The sequence below is a fragment of the Strix aluco genome, chromosome 10 (genome assembly GCF_031877795.1).
Source record: "Strix aluco isolate bStrAlu1 chromosome 10, bStrAlu1.hap1, whole genome shotgun sequence".
Lineage (NCBI taxonomy): Eukaryota > Metazoa > Chordata > Aves > Strigiformes > Strigidae > Strix > Strix aluco.
In genome coordinates this window covers 6,466,275-6,488,969 of record NC_133940.1, presented here as the reverse complement: position 1 = coordinate 6,488,969, position 22,695 = coordinate 6,466,275, and the positions used below count along the sequence as shown (strand labels likewise).

The 22,695-nt window shown below is 41.9% G+C and overlaps 1 protein-coding gene across 2 annotated transcripts; it reads left to right on the top strand.

Moving 5' to 3' along the window:
* Positions 1-5,299: 5,299 nt before the first annotated feature.
* Positions 5,300-17,988, top strand: SLITRK4 (SLIT and NTRK like family member 4). Of its 2 annotated transcripts, none has more exons than XM_074835129.1 (2): positions 5,300-5,393; positions 7,779-17,988. In XM_074835129.1, exon 2 carries the CDS (start codon positions 7,829-7,831, stop codon positions 10,340-10,342), a length of 2,514 nt encoding a protein of 837 aa, XP_074691230.1. In that variant the 5' UTR covers positions 5,300-5,393; positions 7,779-7,828; the 3' UTR covers positions 10,343-17,988. The 2 variants fall into 2 exon arrangements, with proteins under 2 accessions (XP_074691230.1, XP_074691229.1); XM_074835128.1 differs by lacking the exon at positions 5,300-5,393 and adding an exon at positions 7,426-7,443.
* The last annotated feature ends 4,707 nt before the right edge of the window (positions 17,989-22,695 follow it).

The window sequence follows — 22,695 nt, the reverse complement described above, 5'->3', positions numbered from 1 at the left end:
CTTAGAGTACCTCCTTCCTTCCTATCCTCCATCATCTCCAACCACAGTCAAATTTCTTTAAATTTTCTCTGTGGTACATGGGCATAGTTCTTTTATTCAGTTAATAGGCTGTTCACTCAGGGAGAATGAAGTGTTATTTCATGATTTGGTGTATTCAATAATGTCAGTTTTCTAGCACAGAATCCTTATTCTAAACATATTTCTCTTCTTGAGGAAAGAGTTTAGTGAGCAGTTGCCATAAAAGACTTGGGTAGGACAACTGCAGTTGCTTCTAGGTTTTGCATTTAACCTTGCATTATACAACCTTACGGAAAAATATCCCAGGTAAGTTCATCATCCATTATTTTTTCATTAGTTTCTTTGCCTTCCAATTTCACACTTTTCATTGTCTCAGGAGGCAGGAGGATAGGCCAAGCTTGGCTTTAGCCTCTGACAGTGAGCTGGAGGGTGAACAACTCCTGGGTAAATGAGCACAGAGAAAGAAAATAAGTAAAGCACTGGGCATCTTGCAGTTTAGTAAAATTAAATGCCTACCCACTGTGCCTTGACAGTAAAATCTGACAAGAGTAGTGTTACGGAGCTGGACATCCCTGCAAGCAGAGTTTACAAAGAGAATTAGTCAGAAGAGCAGCTACCAGCATCATGTCTACTTTATAGAACATTCAAGACGATGACTAATTGCAAATGAGAAGGAAAAGATGGAATAAAAAAATCCATGCCAATCCCTGTTGAAGGGATGAATGCATTTCAGTGTTTCCTCAGGTGATGCTTCCCTGAAGCAGGTGATGGGTTACTTGTTGCACACTGAAGAGGGCTCCTGGATGAAATGGAGTGAGTTAGGTGGAAACAATACGGAGCCAAGCAGAGACATACATCTGACAGCATTTCTTCCACTTTATTTAGCACAGTACTCTTTCACAGTGGTTCCATCTTCAGTGTGTTGCAGACTTGCACTGTTTCCTATCACACTGTACCTTTAAAAGGATGCAAATGCGGGGACTCACTCTAGTACATACAAGGTTTTCAAGGATGCTCTCCCTCCCCCTCTTCTGACTGACAGTCTGGAAAATACATAGAAGACAGGGACAAGGGGTGGAGTTACTGCCTTTTTTGGTCTCCTCAAAAGGCTATGTCCTGTCAGTTGAAGCCCTATTATAAGACAGTGCTGCACAGTTATTGTTGTATTCTGCTGTGTCGGATGTTGTTTACTGAGTATGGCAGTTGTTACTGATCTATCTGGGAGCAGAAACATGTTGTAGACTTGTTAAACAAAAATTGTTTAACCATGGAAACTCCAGAAACAGACGGAGCTTTGCTCTCCTATTCAAAGAATTGTTAACCAGCTTTCCATGTGTTCAAGGAAGAGTTTCTTTCTCTACCTGGGCCCTGTATGAAGGGCCACAACATTAACTTTTGGGCTATTTTTACCATTCTTTGGGAACAGGAAGGAGTAATGTAGTGCTTACATAATTACAAAATAGATCCTGATCCATAGGGATTCCCATTAATTTCTGGAGACTTTTTACATGATTTTCTTCTACTCCTAGCATGAACCTCTTCAAACAGAACAACCCAAAACCATTTGTGTGCACACTGCTGCTCTGCCAGGTGTGTTTTTGACAGCTGGGTACACAGGGCTTGCCCACAGCTGGCCAGTACAGATGTTGGCAGATGAAGAAGGAAAGCACGCTCCCATGCTGGTCACAGCAATTGCAATTTCTTGTCTTGGTCATCTGATTTCAAGAGCCATGGGTGTGTGGGTCATCAGTATCTCTGGGTAGTTCAAACTACCGGGGACTAATCCTTATTTCATTTTCAGGATGACAACAGACAAACTGGAGAGAAAGCAGACAAGTGCAACTCAGTGCCTGTGGAAGAGTGTGTAGGATGCCCATGCATTCAGAGGTAGCATAGACGTAGGACGTTGGCAATTGTATGAAGAACACCTCGTCCCTGCCACTTACGTGTCCGCATGCAGCCTGAGTTCAGATACTGTATCTTAAACTGTACTTGGAAATACCCAGGAACGAGTAGGATGTTTAGCTCCTATTTTCTGTCAGTTCATTTCTCACCCAGAAAATTACCGTGGATGAAAAAACAAAGCAACTTATTGCGCAGAACTCCCCTCGACTTCAGCCGAAGTCCTATTTGCATGTGCGTGGAACAGCTTGAGGAAAATGCTCTCCAAGGTTCCGTGCTGTGAGCAGTAGATTCATCATCTCAACTGGCCTCTGTATTTTGATGATTCTGTTACAGGAAGGTTTTTCTCCTGGCAAACTCTGAACACACGTAAAGCGCAGTTTCAGTCTCAAGTTCCTGCATTAGCCCAGAAGTAAACGAGGAGAGGTACGTGACCAAGCATCTCTGTGTGTTTAGAAGAAAACTGTTGTTTAGAAGCTCTCACAAAAATGTGAAAGGAAACAAAATATAAATAGGCTTCTGTGATTTCTGAGCAGATTGCATGATGAATTTCAGTAGCCAAGAGTAAAAATTACCTTTCTTTCCCAAGAACTTTTACTTGTAAAGATATTATTGAAAAGCTGATCATACCATCACTGAATGCCACCCCGTGTGTGTCTCCTTGGGTGGGAAGTAGTATATCTCACATTTCTACTTTTTCTTCAGATAGATACTTCTCCTTGCAGAAAATCACGTTACTAATCTATCTGCTTGTTAGCTTTTGCTCTCCTTTTGCTCAACTGAAGAAGGAAAAATACATGCTCCTGTGGCAAACAACAGACAGAGAAAAAAAAATCAGAGGAGACGAATGAGGTTCCATCACAGCAAGAAATTTAAGAAAAGGTTAGAGATGACAATAATGGGCATGGTGTGTAGCCTGAAGTAATCTTGTAAACTTCAGGGAACCAGACCAGATAATCCAACTTGCCCTTTCTGTCTCTGCTGTCTCCCAATTACTATCTACCATCAGGCTACATGGAAAATTTCTACTGATGGTGACAGAACTTCTAGCCAGATCTCAAAGAAAGGGGTACAACCAAGTGATTCTAGGATGTAACCCCTTAAAGTGATTTATTCCTTAAGCACGTCATCGTCTTGGATCACAGTCTTGACCTTAAGCTTGTGCTTATGTTATACTTTTAAATTATCCTCAGTTTGGTTTGGTTTGCTGTCCTGACGTATAAGCCTCAATCTTAGTGAGTTTGACATGTTTTAGATCAGGACAAGTAACTTAGACACCACTTAAATAAGATTTGGAGGAGGAGTTATTTTTCATGACTGTAAATTAGAAATAAATATAAAAATACAACATACTAAAACCCTAATAATGAAATTGTGTTGCATAACTAAGTTTCCTTCTCAGATAAGTTCTACAACACCATAAACATACGTCATTGTTAATAGCCACTTACAATAGAAACATCAAGAATTATTTAGTTACAGTACAATTTCAGTTCTCCTAAATACTTATTCATTTCACAGTTTACTTGGTTAAAATATGATCTTTTATTATGCTCCTTGTTTGGTTTTTGATTCGGTCTCTAAGCAGTTGTTTGAACGGTGGTGGGAGTAGTCATCTGTCTTTGATACTGTCTATCTGATCTTTCACCTACTAAATAAGCAAGGAATTAGTTTAACATCCAGCTTAATATAGCTGGTTAAACACAATTGTCACCTTGATCTTTACACCTGCCTTTCCATGCCTGTTGTTAAAATAGATTTATAAACCAGATATCTTCCTAAATTAATTTTTTTCTAGACCTTTACTCTCTATTCTGTAAGTTTATTTAAATATAATTTAAAAAATTCAGCTTAAACTCTATGTAAGTCCTTCTAAACTGGGTCTTTATATACATGCATTCCCTTTTATGTGAACAGTACTTTGCTAATGATTCAATAATTGAGTTTACATTTTAAAGACTTCAGTTTTTAATTGGTTGAATATTAATCACAGATCACTTTCAGCTCTGTTGTAATATGCAAATTATTGATGTCTCAGTTGCATTTGTTTTCAGGTATCAGTCTATCCGCATAATGCAAAATAACATTCTGCAATTATTTCAATTAGATGCAGTCAGCCTTCGGAGCAAGTTTTTTATTTGATTTCTGTAAATGAAGAAAGCAGTTGCTGTTTTCCATTCCCTGATGTTTACCGCCCAGAACGAGCACTCACAACTGGTCTGCGTGCAACACATAAACAGTTTTCTAACTGAATTTTGTTAGCGTTCACGGCAAAGGACAAGCAGCTGAACTCCCCTTGGAAGATTTCATCTGGTTAACTGACCCTTCTGCCTCGGAGAGAGATGTCACCTTGTTTAGGGGTATTCATTACCATTTTAAAGTATATTATGAAAGGTAAGAGTAAATAGGAGTTCTTAATTAGGAGAATCTGTTTTGCACAAGTGCATAACATTAGAGAATTTTTTTTTTTCAGCAGACTGCAGCTGTTACCTAAGCAGAGGAGGAATTTCACCTAAGCACAAAGAATGAGATACACAAATAGCTGTGTTGTCTTAAGAAAGGGTCGGGTATGTCTCCTCGCAGCGATTTTGTTCCATAATTGCAATTCGCATTAAATGCAGCAAATGTTACCATCCTGCCCACTCAGTTTCCACCTCTACTTTTGTTTCAAGCGGAGGGCGGGGGGGGTGGGGGGGAAGAGTCTCTTCTTTTCTTCCCTTTCCTTCCCCCGCCCCGCTTTTCCCGGCCGCGGTGCTGAGCGGCGCGTACCCGGGCGAGCGGGGACGCGGGGACACACACACACACACACACCCCCACCCCCCCCCCGGCCCCATCCCGCACTTGTAGCTGCTGCGCGCCCGCCGCTCATGGCAGCTCCGCGGCCCCCGGCGCGGCACCGGGGCCCCGCCGCTCTCACCGCCCCGGGGGGCGCCTCCCGCCCCGCCGCACCCGCGTAAGGCTCCGCGGGGGGCGCAGCCCGGCATCTCCCCGGGAAAGGTAACGGCGGGGCGGCGCGGGGCGGGCGGGAGAGGCTTCCGCGGGTGCGGTGAGCGGGGATCGCTCCCCCGGAGCGGCGCCTCCTTCCCCCCCCCCCCCCCCAAGCAGCGCTGGGTGCGTGCGCGTATGTGTGTGCGGTGTGCGCGTGGCGCGGGGGGGGCTCTCCCTGCGTGCGGGGGGTGGGCGAGAGCAGTGCGATGGGAGCGGGCGCCCGGCTGCAGAGGGATCCTCTCCCCGCCGGCGTGCGGGGCACCGCGGGGCAGGGCGCAGCGGGGCGGTCGCTGCCTGCGGCGGAGCCCGCCGGGGTGCCGCAGCGCCGGGCTGCGCCTGGCTCCGCGCCTCGGCGCTCAGCGCGGCCGGGGGTGCTCGCCCGGGGGGCCGACCCCCGGTGCGGGCGCGGAGCTGCCGGCGCGGAGACCTCGCGGGGGAGCGGCGGAGCGCGGCGGAGCGGGGCCGCGGCCACTCCGGCCGCCGAGGTAGGGACGGTGCCGGGCTCGCCGCGGAGCAGCGCCGGGAGCAGCGCCGGGGGCGCGCGGCCGCCCCGCCGGGCGTGAGTGCGGGCGGGGAGGGGGCTGCCGTTACGTTGGCGGTTTAATTTCTTTTAATTACTCCGGAGGTGGGGTTTCTTCATTGCGATAATAATTACTGCTGTTATTTTAAAAGGGGAGGGGGGGTGACGCGGGGGGGGGGGGGGGGGGGGGGAGACGAGGCGACGGTGGCTTCCTGCCGGAGCCTCTCTGCCATCGCGCTCGCCTCTCCCCACCAGCCGGTCGCCTCCCGGAGCCCCGGGCCAGCGGCACCCGGCGCAGCGCTGCCCGCCCCCAGCCTCTCCGGGCGAGCCGGGGGGGGACACCGGGACCGGGGCTGGGCGGCCCGGATAAGCCGGTGGAGGTGTGGGAGGGACGGGGGGGGACAGGATCTTCGCAGTGGGGCTGGGGGTGCGTGAATGTGTTGCGGGCTGGACTTTGCAAAGGTGCCGGTGGAGGGGCTGAGGCGGTGGGGGGGAGGCAGCTGGCGGCTGGGAACGCGGTCGTGCCTTGCTGCGGAGGGGGGGTGGCCGGGATGCTGGGCTGCACCGCCGCGCCGTGCCCGTTCCCACCGGCATGTGCGTGCGGAGTGTGCGCGCCCGCGTCCCTCCCGCTTTCCCCCGCCGGGAGGCAGAGGGCGACGGGGCGCCCACCACAGAGGGGAGCCGGCACCAGCCGAGCCGGCTGCGGCAAAAAATTGCGGTAGTGCCTGCGCTCCTGGCCGGGCTCGCCGACCCGCCGCCAGCCCCGCGCAGCGCCCGCAGCCTCCCCGCTCGGCAGCGGCCGGGGCCGCGGGGCCGCGGAAGAAGAGGCGACTCGAGCCGGGGCGAGGCAGGGATGCGGGGCGACGGCGCCGGGGAGGGGGTGGGAGACGGAGCCGTGGGGGCGCGGGGGCACCGGGCTGCTCCTGTGGGCTCGCTCGCCGCGGCCAGGGTCGGGAGCCTGCGGGGATCAGCAGCGGCTGCTCCGCTCCTCTTCTCCCCGTGCCCCCCCCTCCGCAGCCTCCTTGACCCCTTCAGCCATCCCTTCCCCTCTTCCTTCCTTGCCTCCTCTCAGCTTTCGCTCTCGCTGTTGTCCTCCTGTCCTCCCTTCCTTCCTCTCTCATTCCTCCTCTGCCCTCCCTCCCAGGTCCCCCGGCGCATCCTCCCCTCCTTGCGGCTCCCTCCAGCCCGATTCTCCTCCCTCCAGCTGGCTCCTGCTTTCTCCACTTCCATCCTGGCTCCCTCCTGCCAACTCGGTGGCTTCCCACAGCAGGAAATGAAAGGGACAAGTTGGGAAATTGGGGGAATGGGGAAGGTGGGGGGGAGCAACGTATTGATTACTGACTGGTTTGTTGTTTTTTTTTAAAAAAAAAAAAAAAAAAAAGCTACCTTCCAACTCAGGGGAAATGCTGTGGCTCCAGTTCTGCGTAAAAAATGGCAGCTCAGCTGGCCTGACTATATATGAAGGGTTCTTGAAAGCCACCTCTATATCAGTGCAGGGATAAGAGCAAATTACATAATGTTTTGGGGAAAAAAAAAAGTTCCTCTCAGGTTTCAGTAACGTCAAGCTGAATTGTGGCTTTGTTTTGCCCTGCAAGTCAGAGTGTTGTTGTTATTACTGGGGATGGGGCTGTATGCCTGTGCATGCTTCTTCTGTATCGGTGTGCTTCCATTGGTCACCCAGAACTGATCTTCTTGTTTTGTGGATAGTTCATTGTATTTCTGCAATCAGTTTACCACCTATTTATTTAAACTAGCTATAGTAAGTGACAGAAACAATGTGTGTGCAAGCCTGTGTATTCCTCGAGTGAATCTCACTATTATCATAGTGATAATCTCTGTGTGTTGGTGCTGTAGATACATACATTGAGTACTGACATTGCTTTTTCTGTCTCCATCTTCATCCTTTCTGTATCGTGCTATCCCAGCCCAAACATTTGGGCATGCATAACATCAGCATTTGTGTTTAATACCCCTGAAATGCACGGCAACATAGGAGCAGTGCAGGACTGAGGAGAGTAAATATGCATAAAATTGGAATCTCCTTTGGTTATTTTACTTTGTTAGTTATGCATGTTTGGCATGTAGGAGAGAGAGAAATGTATTTGACAGACCTCAGAGTTATTTGTGTTTGTCTACAGAAATTTACATTCCGTATTTGAAATCACTCTAGCTCCTGTGTATTTGGTCGTTAAAATCTTTCATGTTATTTTAAATTCAGTGCTTGTAGTTTATCTATAATCCTTGGCAGGTACAGTAGCTCAGTGGAATACAATTTTTAACCCAAATGATGTTTTGGAACAATGACAACTGAAAAACGTTTTCTTTTTTTCTTTCCTTCTTTCTTCTTTAGATTCTTTATCTTTGTTCAGGAGCCTAAGGTTGCTTGCTGATCACAAGAAGATGTTTCTGTGGCTCTTTCTGGTTCTGTCATCTCCAGTTTCTTCTACAACTGCAGATGCTGATATATCTGTGGAAATTTGCAATGTTTGCTCCTGTGTGTCAGTTGAGAATGTACTCTATGTCAACTGTGAGAAGGTTGCAGTCTACAGACCAAATCAGCTTAAACCACCATGGTCTAATTTTTACCACCTCAACTTTCAAAACAACCTGCTAATTATTCTATATCCAAATTCCTTTCTTAATTTTACACATGCAGTGTCCTTGCAACTGGGTAATAATAAGTTACAGAACATTGAGGGAGGGGCCTTTATGGGTCTCAGTGCATTAAAACAGTTGCACTTGAACAACAATGAATTAAAGATTCTCCGAGCTGACACTTTCCTTGGCATAGAGAACTTGGAGTATCTCCAAGCTGACTACAATTTAATCAAGTTTATTGAACGGGGAGCCTTCAATAAGCTTCACAAGCTGAAAGTCCTGATCCTTAATGACAATCTGATTTCATTCCTTCCCGATAATATTTTTCGATTTGCTTCTCTAACCCATCTGGATATACGAGGGAATCGAATACAGAAGCTTCCATACATTGGAGTTCTGGAACACATTGGTCGCATCGTCGAATTGCAGCTGGAAGACAACCCCTGGAATTGTACTTGTGATTTGTTGCCTTTGAAAGCGTGGCTGGAGAACATGCCCTATAACATCTACATTGGAGAAGCGATCTGTGAGACACCCAGTGACTTGTACGGAAGGCTGCTGAAAGAAACCAACAAGCAAGAGCTGTGCTCCATGGGGACAGGGAGTGATTTTGATGTGCGCATTCTGCCTCCCTCGCAGCTGGAGCCCGGTTACAGCACACCGAACGGCCACACCACTCAAACATCAGTGCACAGATTAGTCACAAAGCCGCCAAAGACTACAAATCCTTCGAAGATCTCGGGGATAGTAGCAGGCAAAGCGCTATCTAATCGCAATCTCAGTCAAATCGTCTCTTACCAGACCAGGGTGCCTCCTTTAACTCCTTGTCCAGTCCCCTGTGTTTGCAAAACGCATCCTTCAGACTTGGGATTAAGTGTAAATTGCCAAGAAAGAAATATAGAGTCAATGGCCGAACTCATACCAAAACCTTTAAATGCCAAGAAACTGCACGTAAATGGCAATTATATTAAGGACGTGGACACGACAGATTTCATTGAGTTTGAGGGGCTGGATTTGCTACATTTAGGCAGCAATCGGATTTCGGTGATAAAAGGAGACGTTTTCCGCAACCTTACAAATTTACGGAGATTGTATCTCAATGGCAATCAGATAGAGCGTCTGAGCCCAGAAATGTTTGCTGGCCTCCACAACTTGCAATATCTGTATTTGGAATACAATGGTATCAAAGAAATCCTAGCAGGCACCTTTGACTTAATGCCAAATTTGCAGTTGCTCTACCTGAACAACAACCTTCTCCGAAGCTTGCCAGCGTACATTTTTGCTGGTGCACCACTTGCTAGGCTGAATCTGAGGAACAATCATTTCATGTATTTACCTGTAAGTGGCGTTCTCGATCAGCTAAAATCTCTTACGCAAATTGATTTGGAAGGTAATCCATGGGACTGCACTTGTGATTTAGTTGCTTTAAAACTGTGGCTTGAAAAGCTAAATGAAGGTATTGTAGTGAAGGAATTGAAATGTGAAACGCCTGTACAGTTTGCTAACATTGAACTTAAGTCTCTGAAAAATGAGATCCTCTGTCCTAAACTTCTAAACAAGCCATCTGCTCTGTTCACCAGTCCTATGCCCCCTATTACTTTTACAACACCACTGGGACCAGTTCGGAGTCCTCCTGGTGGCCCAGTTCCATTGTCCATCCTAATCTTAAGCATATTAGTTGTGCTTATTTTAACAGTGTTTGTTGCTTTTTGTCTTCTTGTTTTTGTGCTTCGGCGCAACAAAAAACCAACTGTAAAGCATGAAGGGATTGGAAATCAAGAATGCAGTTCTATGCAACTGCAGCTAAGAAAGCACGATCACAAGTCAAACAAAAAAGATGGACTAGGTGCAGAGGCCTTCATTCCGCAAACCATTGAGCAGATGAGCAAAAGTCATACCTGTGGCTTAAAGGAGTCTGAAACGGGCTTCACGTTTGCTGACCCACCAGGGCAGAAAGTCATTCTGAGAAATATTAATGACAAGGAGAAAGATTTATTGCATGTGGATACCAGAAAAAGACTTAGCACAATCGATGAACTGGATGAGTTATTCCCTGGGAGGGATTCCAATGTATTTATTCAAAATTTTCTTGAAAGTAAAAAAGAATACAACAGCATAGGGGTCAGTGGCTTTGAAATACGTTATCCAGAGAAACTACAAGACAAAAAAAACAAGAAGTCTCTAATAGGTGGTAATCATAGTAAAATTGTAGTAGAACAAAGAAAAAGTGAATATTTTGAACTAAAAGCTAAACTTCAAGGTTCACCAGACTACCTACAAGTCCTTGAAGAACAAACAGCTTTGAATAAAATATAGGTCATACAATCTTATTGCCTACAGAGGACATTTATTTAATGATGAAAGTGCCTTTTGTTGACTTTTAACTTCCAAATACTATATTATATTGATAGGCATAGAGGCAGGTGTATCCAAGGGTGTCTGATTAACTGTAGCTGCATATGATTTCTCAAGTAGAGGAGAATTTCCTTAATAGATATTTCTACATAAAGCTCATGCCCTGTGGAATCCTGTAGGGATACTGCAAACTCTATTGCCAAAGGGATGCTTTATACACGTTACACTGAATTTAACCTCAAGAGGCATATATGTTTTGTACCTTAAATGCAAAACCATCGTCTCCTTGTGATTTGTTAGAACAAACACAAGAAACCTGGTACTGGTATTTGTACCTCAGCTGGGTCCTTCATCCTGCACGTGGATTTAAGTTGGTGGAACTGGAGTAATCCTTTGATTTGTGGTGTTGTAATGGCACTGTTTAAAGATTATCTGGAAAGTAACAAGCATGCAAAGAGAGAACATTCGATAGTATGTGTAAATTGGTTACATTTATGGCCTGCATCTTGAAACCACTGGAATTATAATGTTAAATTGTGCAAATATTGTTTAAAATATACCATGCATTACATACCTATGAAATAAATTTGACCACTTGAAGCATACATGTCTATACATAAAATTAAAGAAAAAAAGAAAGAAAGTAGTTCAACCTGACTTCTGCAGTATTTGTGGCATCTGAAGAAAATATTTGATGTTTATGCAGAATCTGCTGTAAGACTTATCTCCAACTAAAACTAGAGTTCCTTCTCAGTTATGTGAAACACTTGCAACCCCAACAGGTTGTCCAAAATTGTCAAAGTGCTTACTGTGTGAGCGTAGCAGAAATTATTTTTGTAATATAATTCATATTTATGAAATACTTTGTATACTAAATAGGAAAAATATGTACTCCTTAATATGTATTTAATATGCCTGACTTGTTTTCCTGATCACAATGCATTAGTCATTCAGTATAAATAAAACCAGAACAATATACCAAACAGAAACTGGGGCTGTAATGTATAGAATTATCCAGAATTAAGTGATCAGATATAATAATAATAAAATTGTTCTGTACTATTCTTGTGAAATTAGCATATTATCTTATTTCAGATTTGTTACCAATGGTGCATTTTAAAATAGATTTCATTAGTTTTTTAGTATTGTGTCTCAGGCAATTATTTGCCATCAGTTGTCTTGCTTTTCCGGGTTCTACAGCTTAATCTAAATAGTTTTCACTTCAAGTATTTACAGGAATTCATGGTAAGGGTAATATTTTAATTGTATATGCATAAGTTTTCTGTTCTTATTATCTGTCTGGCTGCTGTCAGTCAGAAAAAACTGATCAGAACAGTGAACAATATGGCAAATTCTGTCTGTTTAAAATCACAGTGTAAAATGAATATAGTGGTCTCAGTTCAGAATATTGTGTAGCTCATATCTACAGAGTAAAACTTGCCTTTGTGAAAGCTGAATCTGAATAGCTGGGGAAAAAAAAAAGTAGGAGAATGGAAAATCCACACTTGTATCTCAGTGATAGATGGTACCTTGAGATTAGAATGGAGATATATTGGTAAAGCACCATACAGCAAATCTATACTGTGAGATTAACAAAAGTTCTTTGACTTGAAAAGGAAATTTTTCATTCATTTCAAGGAGTTTTGTGTAAGACCCTCTATCTCCTTTGCTTCCAGAACCTTCCCACACACACGTACCTTTTATAATGAATACATAAATCAGTTAAGATTAGTAGGGTATAAACATGAACGTTTCTAATGAATTTGAAACTAGCAAATATTACAGCAAGACCCAATAATAATACTGTGGAGAAGGCTGTGTCAGCTATTTCCATTATAAACCTCTAATTTCAGGGGTTTATGACATTGCTGTGAATTTTTTTTTTTTCTGGAATTATATTTGGCAAACAGCCTGCAGTATATTTTTTAGCAAAGTTTACAAAAAAAAAAAAAAAAGCACTGCTATATTTAAGAGAAAGCAAACCAACATTTTTCTACTTTCAGAATTTGTTTATGCACTTGTAACTTAAAAATAGGGTTGTTTTATTATTTTTCTCCATACTACAAAGTATATACATGATTTCAGATAATAAAATTATAATAGATAAATTAATGGCTGAGTTTCTTTCAAAAAGCTGCTGCTAGCCATGCACAATAATTGGCTTCATTCAGGATGTCATAGGGATTTTCAGGACATGGATTCTACGTCCATACATGTTTCTAGCATAAAAAGTTTTTGGTTGACCAATGATGCAATACATGGCCAAGATTTGAATAAGAACTTGAGCTTATTGTGTCAAGAGTCTGTGGATTAAAGAGTGTGCGCTGACATGATAGACTTAGAGCGGCTCCAGCAGTAGGCTAAGAATAATGGGGGCGCTAAACAGTGCTGCATGGCTTTGAGGATGTGTAAAGGTTCACTGAGATTTGGCAAAGCATAAAGCTACTGATGCTTCAGTACATTGTCAGAGACTATCAAGTCCCATACCCCACTCTTGAGAGGCATGTGTTAAAAACAGTGAAAATAGCAAATGAGCTAATACTTGTAAGTGATGTTAAAACTGATGTGCTTGTGACGCGTGTTGCCCTGAGTTCAAAGAGCAATGCTAAATGATCATACCTTCCTCAGCTAACAAATTGAGGGGTTTGGTTTTGTTTTCTGTCATGGTTTGGTTGGGTTGTTGGTTTTTTTTTTTTTGGTGGTGAGGTCTTCTGTTCACTGATCAAAAGAGGAAGAACTGAACCGTTATGTTGTGCCATTACACTGGGTCAGATTTTCCTGCTCATTGAAGTCCCAATCCAGTAAAGCATTTAAGTTCAACCTAAATCATGTGCAGAGGTACTGTTCATGAGCTAATAATTAAAGACCTGCCCAAGAGTGGGGCTTAGAGTTTTGTCATTGAATTCAAAAAAGCCCAGCTCAAAAACATTGTATATAACACATAGAGTCCAGTGACTCTTTTGGGATTATGCTGTTGAGTGTAGGTTCACCAGCATCAGTAAAGGTTGCACAATCTGGACTTTCCTGTAGAAATTGTTCCCAAGTGTTTTACATATATGGTGCAATACGTAGGCATAATAGTGTGAGTGAAGAACGCAGAAATTGGCAAAACACTCTATTTCTGTGACATTGTTACTTTGAATGAAAGCCATTTTATTTCCTCTGTGTTTTGAAACAGAGTATGTGTCTGCACAGCAGTTTTAGTGTAATGTCCATTCAAATCTATAGTCAGTCTGTCTGGGAAGGTGACTCTTCGGATGTGACTTAACAGATCCGTCTGTTCATGATACTGGTTTGAGTGGCCATGCTTGTAAAATGGCTGTTAAGACCCATAGACATAAATTACATTAGTGAAGGTGTTAACATAATCTGTTGTCTTCATTGTATTCTAAAGAAGCTTCCATTTTTAAATAAAATCAATAAAGTGTAATCGTTTCCTTGAAAAAGAAAAAAATTGTGCAATTTTATCAGAAAGCAACTACCATGGTGCAAGAACGCAAGACCATCAGATGATTTACGTTTTGCATTTAGTGTTCAAGATTGACAATAATATAGAAATCTAGTACAAAAATATTTTTTAATTTTTTTTTTTAAAGCCATAATGACAATTTAAATTATAAAAGGCATGGCCTTGTGAATAATGTTAACAAATGTTTCAGAATCAACAAAACACATCCAGAACTTGATGGTGGTATATTATCTATAATATCTCTTGCATGGTTTGTACATTGATATTGTATGAAATGAGCACAGTGAGATTTTTTTTTTTTTTGGTTGCATCCAAAGAGTTAGGAAGGAAATATAACAAGAATGTATTTATAATCACTCTATTTTGAAATAAAGTAAAGAAAACAAAATGTATTGGTTTTACCCTGCTTCGATCATTACTATTCTAGGTTAGTTTATAATTAAGATAGTTACTTATAACATCCAGTTTAATGTAAAACACAGAAAGTTATTGTTTATGAATTTTGTTTGCCTTCAGCAACATCAAAATATTAGCCAACGGCTTAAAAATTTGTATGAAACATTAATAAAATCGTTTGGTACTATTGTATTTCTGAAATTAGACTTTTTAAAGTGCCTGTAATATTCTCTTTTGGATCATTTGTATATGTATGAAAGAGAATCTATAAAGTAGTTAAACAGTAATGCTTTCTAATCACCCTGACAATTTGTTATTATTTTTTGTGGCAGTTTTTCCCATCTTCTGTTGTCTACCAAAATCCTCCTTGCCTATGTTATACAAGTAGTCCCTCCAAAGTCAGTGACATTTTTTTGCATTACTAACACAAGCAGAATTTAGTTTTTAGTTGGATTCGGAGATCTTCAGCACAGAAGTGCTTAGAGCAACAATCACATAATGCTAGGGGCATTTGTTTTGATTTTGTTCCCTTCTCAATCATTTTGGATAAGACAGTTTTTCAGAGGAAAGAAAAGTTGTTTATCCTTAGCAAAAAGAAAAATATCAATCCATATAGCATTTCAATTGGTTAGGTTAGTTTTATAAATGAAAGTTGAAAAGATGTCTTTAGATAATTTAACTCCCAAATTTAGATTTGGTAGTAAAAATGTTTTACAAAGCCTCATAAAAGTCTTCATGGGAGGTGAGAAGAGCAGGAACAGAATTACATCTAGATTAAACATTCCCCGTTGTGTAGGATTTAACATGCATTATAATGGTGGTGAATGAGAATAAGAATGTGATATGGACTAGAAAATCAGGACTTGATACAGATTATTTTTTTTCACTGCCAGTTGCAGTGTAACGTTAGGAGCAAACGCACAGCATTAATTCGAAAAGGCCTATGTATATATTCCATAGAATTTCTTTCTAAAGAAAAACTTGAGAATGAAGACTAAGTATTCATGTTTTGAAAATAACGTGTGTGCACCGATTTCCTGGATGTAGAGGAACTTGATCACTGTTAGTATGTTTTTCCATTATTTAATCTTTATTTCTAATTGCACATTCATCCTTCTGTATTCTGATTGATGCTGTGTTGAAAAATAAAGATAGGAATGTTAATGCTCAGGGACAAACTAATCTCAGAAATTTACCAATGTAAATCCAGACTTAACAGACTTCAATGGAATCAGATCAGCCTTACCCTAGTGAACACAAAAGCAGAAATTTACCATATTAGGTGAGCTGATCTATCTGCTATTGAAATAAAAAATAAGTAATTTTTTACTTGAAATAAAATATAATCTTGCTTTATGCTCTATTGATTTGTGTGGTAAAGCTGTTACTAGTTTCAAATAACTATAGGGCAGAACATAGAGTAGGTGCAGTCCTGTGTCTGTCTGATGGCAGTGGAACTCTACAGTGATTCAACAGCTGTGGGCATCCTGTAGATGTACTATGGATACAAAACTATCTGTATTTCTGGTTTCATACATAGACTTGGGATATACATCACATAAAATAAAAAAATCTATCTTAACAATACAATTTATTTTCTCCCTATAATGGAACAAACTTACCCTGCTCCTCTTTCTCATTAAGTAGGGACTTTATTGAAATATCTTTATTTTACTTTTAATTTTATTCATATTCATTAGATATTGAGATATTTATATGTCTGAAAACAGTACCTTTTGAGCAGTCATATTCTTGAAATGCCAGTTATGAGTAACAGACTGATGCTGTATTATGTTGATTTTTCATTCTCTTGCTGGGAATTCTTGTAGTCATTTAACACTAAATAATTTCTTAAAAGCACACATAATAATCAGGTAAGAAAAAGAGACCTAGCTGATACGAAGTCTGATTTTTTTGTATGTGTGTACGTGAAGGCTTAAAATACTGTAAATCAACTCTGATTGTCCCTTTGGTCTTTGCTTAACCAGAAAACAAAAGGATCTCTATATGGCTTAGTAGTCATCTTGCATATGTACAATAGCAAAGCAGTCTTCCTCAGTTTCCCTCATCCACAAGCATTTAATTTCTTGATTTAATTTCATGTAATTTCCTAGAAATGACCTTCCAGGGCATCCTTCCATTTCATGCTCTCACTTGACCTTCAACGTGCCCAGTCGCTTACAGCTGAATGTTTGTCTAGACACTGATTAATAGTAGTTTCCAAAGAGGCAAAGGAGTAGGATTTGTCAATTTACAAAAACCAGCTGAAAAATGCAAACTGTAGGAGACTGTCCCGGATGGTTTCTGAGTCATGTCAGATGATGTACAATCCAAAACAAAGAGGAGTAGGAAATATTTTAAGCTTCCGTTCGGAAGATTCATGCTGGGCTTTTGAAGCTGGGCAATCGTGGCTTTCCCCGACTGTAAGGTGTACAGTGTGAAGTGTATGGGATTCTGTTAATTCAGTCCTGACAGTCAGGCTGTGGGCTAAATCCTGTAAATATCTGCACCCACTTAGCCAAGCTAGGTTTTGGTGTCACTATTCACTGAAGAGTCTTGGACAAATTATTTAGGTTAAACCAGCTGTTTTACATATTTCTTAACGAGGTTTTTTACTGAGGTGTGGATACACTTGTGTGTACACTGGATGCTATTTGGGTATGGAGGTTAGTCCATACGTAATGTTTGTTGAGCACTTTCTTTGGTAGAGTCTCTCTTTGTGAGATACATTAGTGCTCACAGCTGAGATGCTGCACAGTCATTACATCTCAGTGAGCCAAGTCACAAAGGGCGGAGTGTTTTGACAGATTTTGAGCTCTTCACTGCAAGAAACTACAGGAAATGATGAACCATACAGCAGATTTCCTTGCTCCCTGGGAGGATCTCATAGACACTGTGAGTCCTTCTCAGCAGAGTATTCTTCTTATCTCCACGCCACAAATAAGACTCCAGGTCACCAGTCTGGTATATGTATAGTCTGTGTTTGCTTATACCCAAAATTAATTTTGTGGAGAAGGGTGGGAGAAGAACTTTCATTTTTTTCTGAAAAGCAAAATGGCCCAAATCTGAATTTTTCAGGATTGAAAAAGAAAAATACAGATATTTTAAAGAATGGTCACATTGTTGGGCAATATCTTTATTTAGAAAGTCTGAATTTAGGAAGTATTTTACTAAGAGAGAGAGAAAGAAAGCAGTTGGGGTTATATTTTTAGCATACAGCTTTTCAACTTGTTCCATTCTTGGGTTAGTATATGCCCTGGGAGCCAAGGGACTCACATGTGCAGCTCAGGCCACAGTTTAGCTGCAAAGATACATCCTAAATGTCTTGCTGCCTTTTGTGTGGTAGAAATTAAATGCAAGATTTTGAACATTCCCTCTGTGTTTGCTTGAATGGAAGTTCCATCAGTTAGTGTTCTTCAGGACCAGTCTTTAAGCTCCTGTTGAGGTGTGTCTACAATTTGATGAAGTTAGCAACACGAGATGTCATACAAGGGGTGATGTCTTTGGATGGGATTAACACTTTGAAATAATTGGGGTTCTTACAGTTTCTTTCTTAAATATTGCCATGTGGTTGCACTGTTTTATCCTCATGAAGATTGTTACTTTTGGGATCAGTTCAATAAATTGGTAGTTTTACAAATGTGATCAGGAGATTGTATCCAAATGTACAGCAAAAAACTTTGCTTTTAATTCTCTTGGTTTTCTAAGATGTAAATAAAGAACAACAACATCATGAATAACCTATATTTAAGATTTCTTTTTGTTCAGTGAAAATTACTTTTGCCTGAACTGAGTGAAATACTCAGAAAGTACTTTGAGAGAATTGGGATACTGCCAACAAATAAGGTCCTTATTCTGTAATCCTTTCTCAAGAATATAAGCTATGGAAGCACTAAGAGGTTTTATCTTTTAAGTAGCTTCCCTGAGAATTTGGAGTTTCACTTTAGCAGTTGGAGCAATGCCACGAACATGATTTTATGATTTTGTTGCAGTAGTTGCATACACAGTTAGTAACTAGCAGAAGTAACAGTCAACAAGAACAAGTGTGACGCATTCTCTGTGTAGCTTTGTCAACTAATTTATACCACTTCAGCATATGACAGCAAAGATAGTAAGGATTACATATTGTAAAGTGTGTTGGTAAGGATTCCCTTACATTTGTAATGTGCTTTCAAAATGAAAGCAGTATGCAAATGATGAGTATTATCAGCATACAATTCATTTCAAAAGGGGAATACCATTGTACTCTATTGTTCAGATTGAGAAATATCACTGAAAGTGAATAAGCTGGGTTTTCCTTTCTGTAAATTTTTCTCCTTCAACCATTAAATAGACTTGTTTCCTCTATACAGAACAATACAGCTCTGAGCCATATGCTTGAAAATATATAAGCCTGAGAAAGACAAGCAAATATGTTCCCTCCGAAGAGAACATCTGCATTATAATAATAAAATCACTCATATTTTTCAATAACATTGCGACCTCTGGCAGTTTTTGCTTATGCTGGCAAACTGTGGGACTGAGATGCAGAATTGGAGTTGGTTCCTGTTTCCTTTCTGCACACAAATACCCCTTTTGACATGACACGTGCATGAGGTCAGTTTGCCTAGTGTCTCTTAGTGCCATATGGCGTTGAAGCAACACCATGTATTTATACATGTTGTGGACATACATTATACAGGCGTTTGCCACCAGCCTCACAAACAAGATGTCCCCAGGGACAACAGAAGCATGGCAATGACCTTTGCTAAAATGTCTTCTCTTATACCCTCTGGAGCAGACCTCTGTGTCGTGGCCCAGAACATCCATGGATAGGGCCAAGGAACAAGGCAGGGCTCAGTAACATCCTTGTTTTGACATTGCAGGGAAGCAAAGTAACAGTACCAGAACAGCATAGTAGCTTTGTAATGAAGAATGCAAGACTCTCTTTGACTTTTACTTCAATAGATGGGCTAGTCTGTTTTGCAACAGGAAAAGCCATCTTCAATTCTGCCTAGAGTCTAAACTCTGAAGTTTGGGATGAGACTGGAAGAGCTTGTTTGACCAAATCTGTTGTCCTTCACAGTACAACTAGATCAGATCCTCTGGCAGATTTGTGGAGAGGTATGGTTTTTTCCCTGTCTGTAAGTAGTGTACAGTCAAGCTTGCTTTAACAACTTTTAACGATTCTGCAATGTACTACCCATAATGCATGTTCACATGCAACACTCATCTCCATGCAGTATTGTTAAGAGTCACTGGCAGGAGGTGGGGACAACCACTTTTTACCTCAAATCCTGTTGTGGTGGCCAGACTCAGATTGTTTTCCTTGATAATTACACATGCTTCTGATATAATAATTTATTTCTTTTCTGAATCACATCGCTCTGTTTCTCATTAACAAAGAAAGTTTTCACCTTTTTCCCCCCATTCTTCTGTGCGGTAGAAACTCCTTTAATCCATTTCCAACCCATAAAAAACAATGAAAAATCCGCTACAGGAAAACTCCACTTTATGTAATGCACTGAAGATGGCACTGTAGTAACAACTTCACACTGTGAATGATAAGATATGCTTGTGTTTGTTGCTGGGAATTTATGATTTTTTTATTTATTTAGCTCTGCTAACATAAAGCCAAAGGTCAGTTTAATGCAGCAGCACCCGACACTGCTACTGTAATTAAGGCTGGAGAAGTGTTTCTGTCACTTAGACTTATCTGCAAGGAGATTCCAACTCAACCCGAACTGCATGGAATAGTTTATAACTGATCTTTGCAGAAAGTGTTTTTGTTAAAAAAAACCCAAGGAAGGTAACAAAATCCCTTCTGTTAAGGATATCCCTTCTCCTTGTCTGTAACCTTTACAGGCCATATTAAGGCACGTTAACACTGCAGGAGGTCTCTAAACACCTACTGGACCCCAGGGCAGGGCTTTATGGTATTAGTTGCATTATACAAACCTTCCAAAACTCAGTTTCCTGTAGAGTTTGGAGGCTTTTATTCATGTGAAACAGGAGCTTCAAGTTACAAAAAATCCAACCCAATGAACAAACACACACATACAAAGAATACCAGTGACAGGTAAAGTCATAGTTAGGTTAATGGTAATTTTTAGTAAGAAAGTAAAGTAATGAAAAGTAAAGAAAGTAAAGAAAAATTTATACTGACAGTTATATAGGTCTGAAATGATGTTTTTACCCATTTCTTAATCCAGTCTTTTCAAGCCCTTCACTCATACCAGGTGGGAGTTTTGGTTTGTTTTGCAATATGTAATTGGGCCCCTGTGCAGCAATTACTTCTCACAGCTACTTCCATCATACATACCTAAGCTATTCTGCAGAGGATTAAAAATGGAAACCTGACATTCTTTTTAGGATTTGCCTTGCTCTTGAGAACTCAGTGGAACTATTTGTGTGAACTGCCACCATGGGGCTTTTTTTCAGGTGTTGAGAAAAAAATGCAGGATTTAAAACCCCACTGATTTCCACGAGAGACAGCAGCTGCCCCAAAGGACCAAATACTCTCTGTCAGCAAGCCAAATCGGGGTGAGGGTGCCTGACTTTTTCAAAACTCCCAGAATATGTACTTAATATGCCAGGGCTGCAGAAAGAGGAATGCTTAGGCTGTTTGAGAGACGCTCGGCTTTTCTGTCTGTTAGGGGTGATGCAAAGCCAGACACGTATTGCGGAGCTTTAGAAAAACCTCTGCAAAAGGCCCAGGTGTTGCTTTCAGTTTAAGGGCCCGACCCCATAGCCGCTGAGCATCCCTTTCTGTGGGCTCTTCGATCCATCGGCGTCCCTGTTCCTTCTCCCAGTAGGGATTTTTTCAGAAGCAGCAGCCTCAGCCCGGCGTGGTGGGCGGGAGGGAAAACAGCATTTCGCTTCGCTTGGCGCTGGCTCCGCTGATCGATTAATGAGTGGTGTTAACCTCCTCAGGCTGTCTTTGCTCGTGTTGCTCAGTGGGAAGGATGACAGCCACGCGGGGCATAGGGAGAGATGTTACATGAGAGGCTTGTAGCGGGGACACAAAGAAATAGACACAGAAATGCTTGTTTGGGAAACTGGAGCTGGCTGCATCGCACATTGGCGCTACAGAGTGGAAGCCAGTGTGCGGACCGTCCTCAGGCACTGGCCAAAAGCTGAGCTGCTAAACCCCAGCTCTGCAGCATCACTGTAGGTGCAGGGCCTAAGAGCTGCTGGGACTCATAGCAAGTACTTTTGGGGCTAGGGCTTGGGGTCTTCTTCCCCCCGCAACCCCCCCGGAACAGGCATTTCAGAAGTCCTTTGTGTGCAGCTCTTCAAAGATATGGGAGTTAAATAAGTAAATATGTTTAGGGCCTTGATCTTGGAATAAATCCAGTAGTAGTTCTTTAATTACCCCTGCAGGGTGCTTCTCCCTGCACACAGCACTTTCCAGCTGCCTGAGTTCTGCATCTTCCTCAGCCTCCCCTCCTCTGCCAGCTCAAAACTTCCTAGAAAAGCTCTGCAGTTCCCTCTGCAGAGGAGGATGCTGGTTTTGTTCTGGTGTGAATGAAACCAGGGGTTAATTATTTCTATTTGTGCCACCGCAACCTTCAACTACAGTAAAACTGAATGTGAGTGTGGAGACAGACACAAATAAGCCAAGAAGCTCATGGTTAGGTAAGGCAATATTTGAGAGACGCTGAAGGAGGAACTGAAACAACTTGGATTTAGAGGTCTACAGCTGGTATTTTTGCTTAGAGGCAACTTTGGGGCCATGGGATTGCTTAGAGGCCCGTGAAGCACGTAGCAAGCAAATTAATGAGTTAGGTGGGAACAGGCTGAGATGCTACAAAAATAAGCACTCTAACTTACATACTCATGTAAACTTTTAGAGATCTCTGTGATGCATTGGCCATTAATATTTAATTTATCACTTATTAAATATTTAATTTTGTATAGTTCTTTAATGGAAAGGTGATGGATTTTGTTGTCTACAAGAACCTGTATATAAAGATCTGGCAGATGTCTCCGTCTTTTGAAAAATGATTATATTTATATCCAGTTTGCAGGAGGTAAAATGCATTGTGAAGAGAATAGTCATGTGCAAATGTGTTGTCTCGGTTTAGAAAAAGGCAGGAATAAACACCAGCAGGCAGTATTTTTATTGCAAAGGGAGAGTTGTTATGAACTTGTAGTGAAACTGCCACCTGGATCATCACAGAAAAGTTGAGCTGTTTGCTTCTACCTCCATGGCTGACGGAGCAGTGGTTATGGGAGGAGTTGAGATATTAGCACAGGCCCTAGTGCAAGGGAGACACAGGGGCTACGCAGCATCCTCGTGCTTGTGCTCCCCCTCACTGATGGGCAGTGCAGTTAAGTCTCTGCACTCTTGGGAATTAAGGCCTTTGCCTCTGTGAATCCCTGGGATTTGTGCCACTAACATCTAGAGGGTGAAGCAGCCCAAGGCACAAGCCACTAGAGCTGAAACACTGTCAAAAAGTAGTGTTGT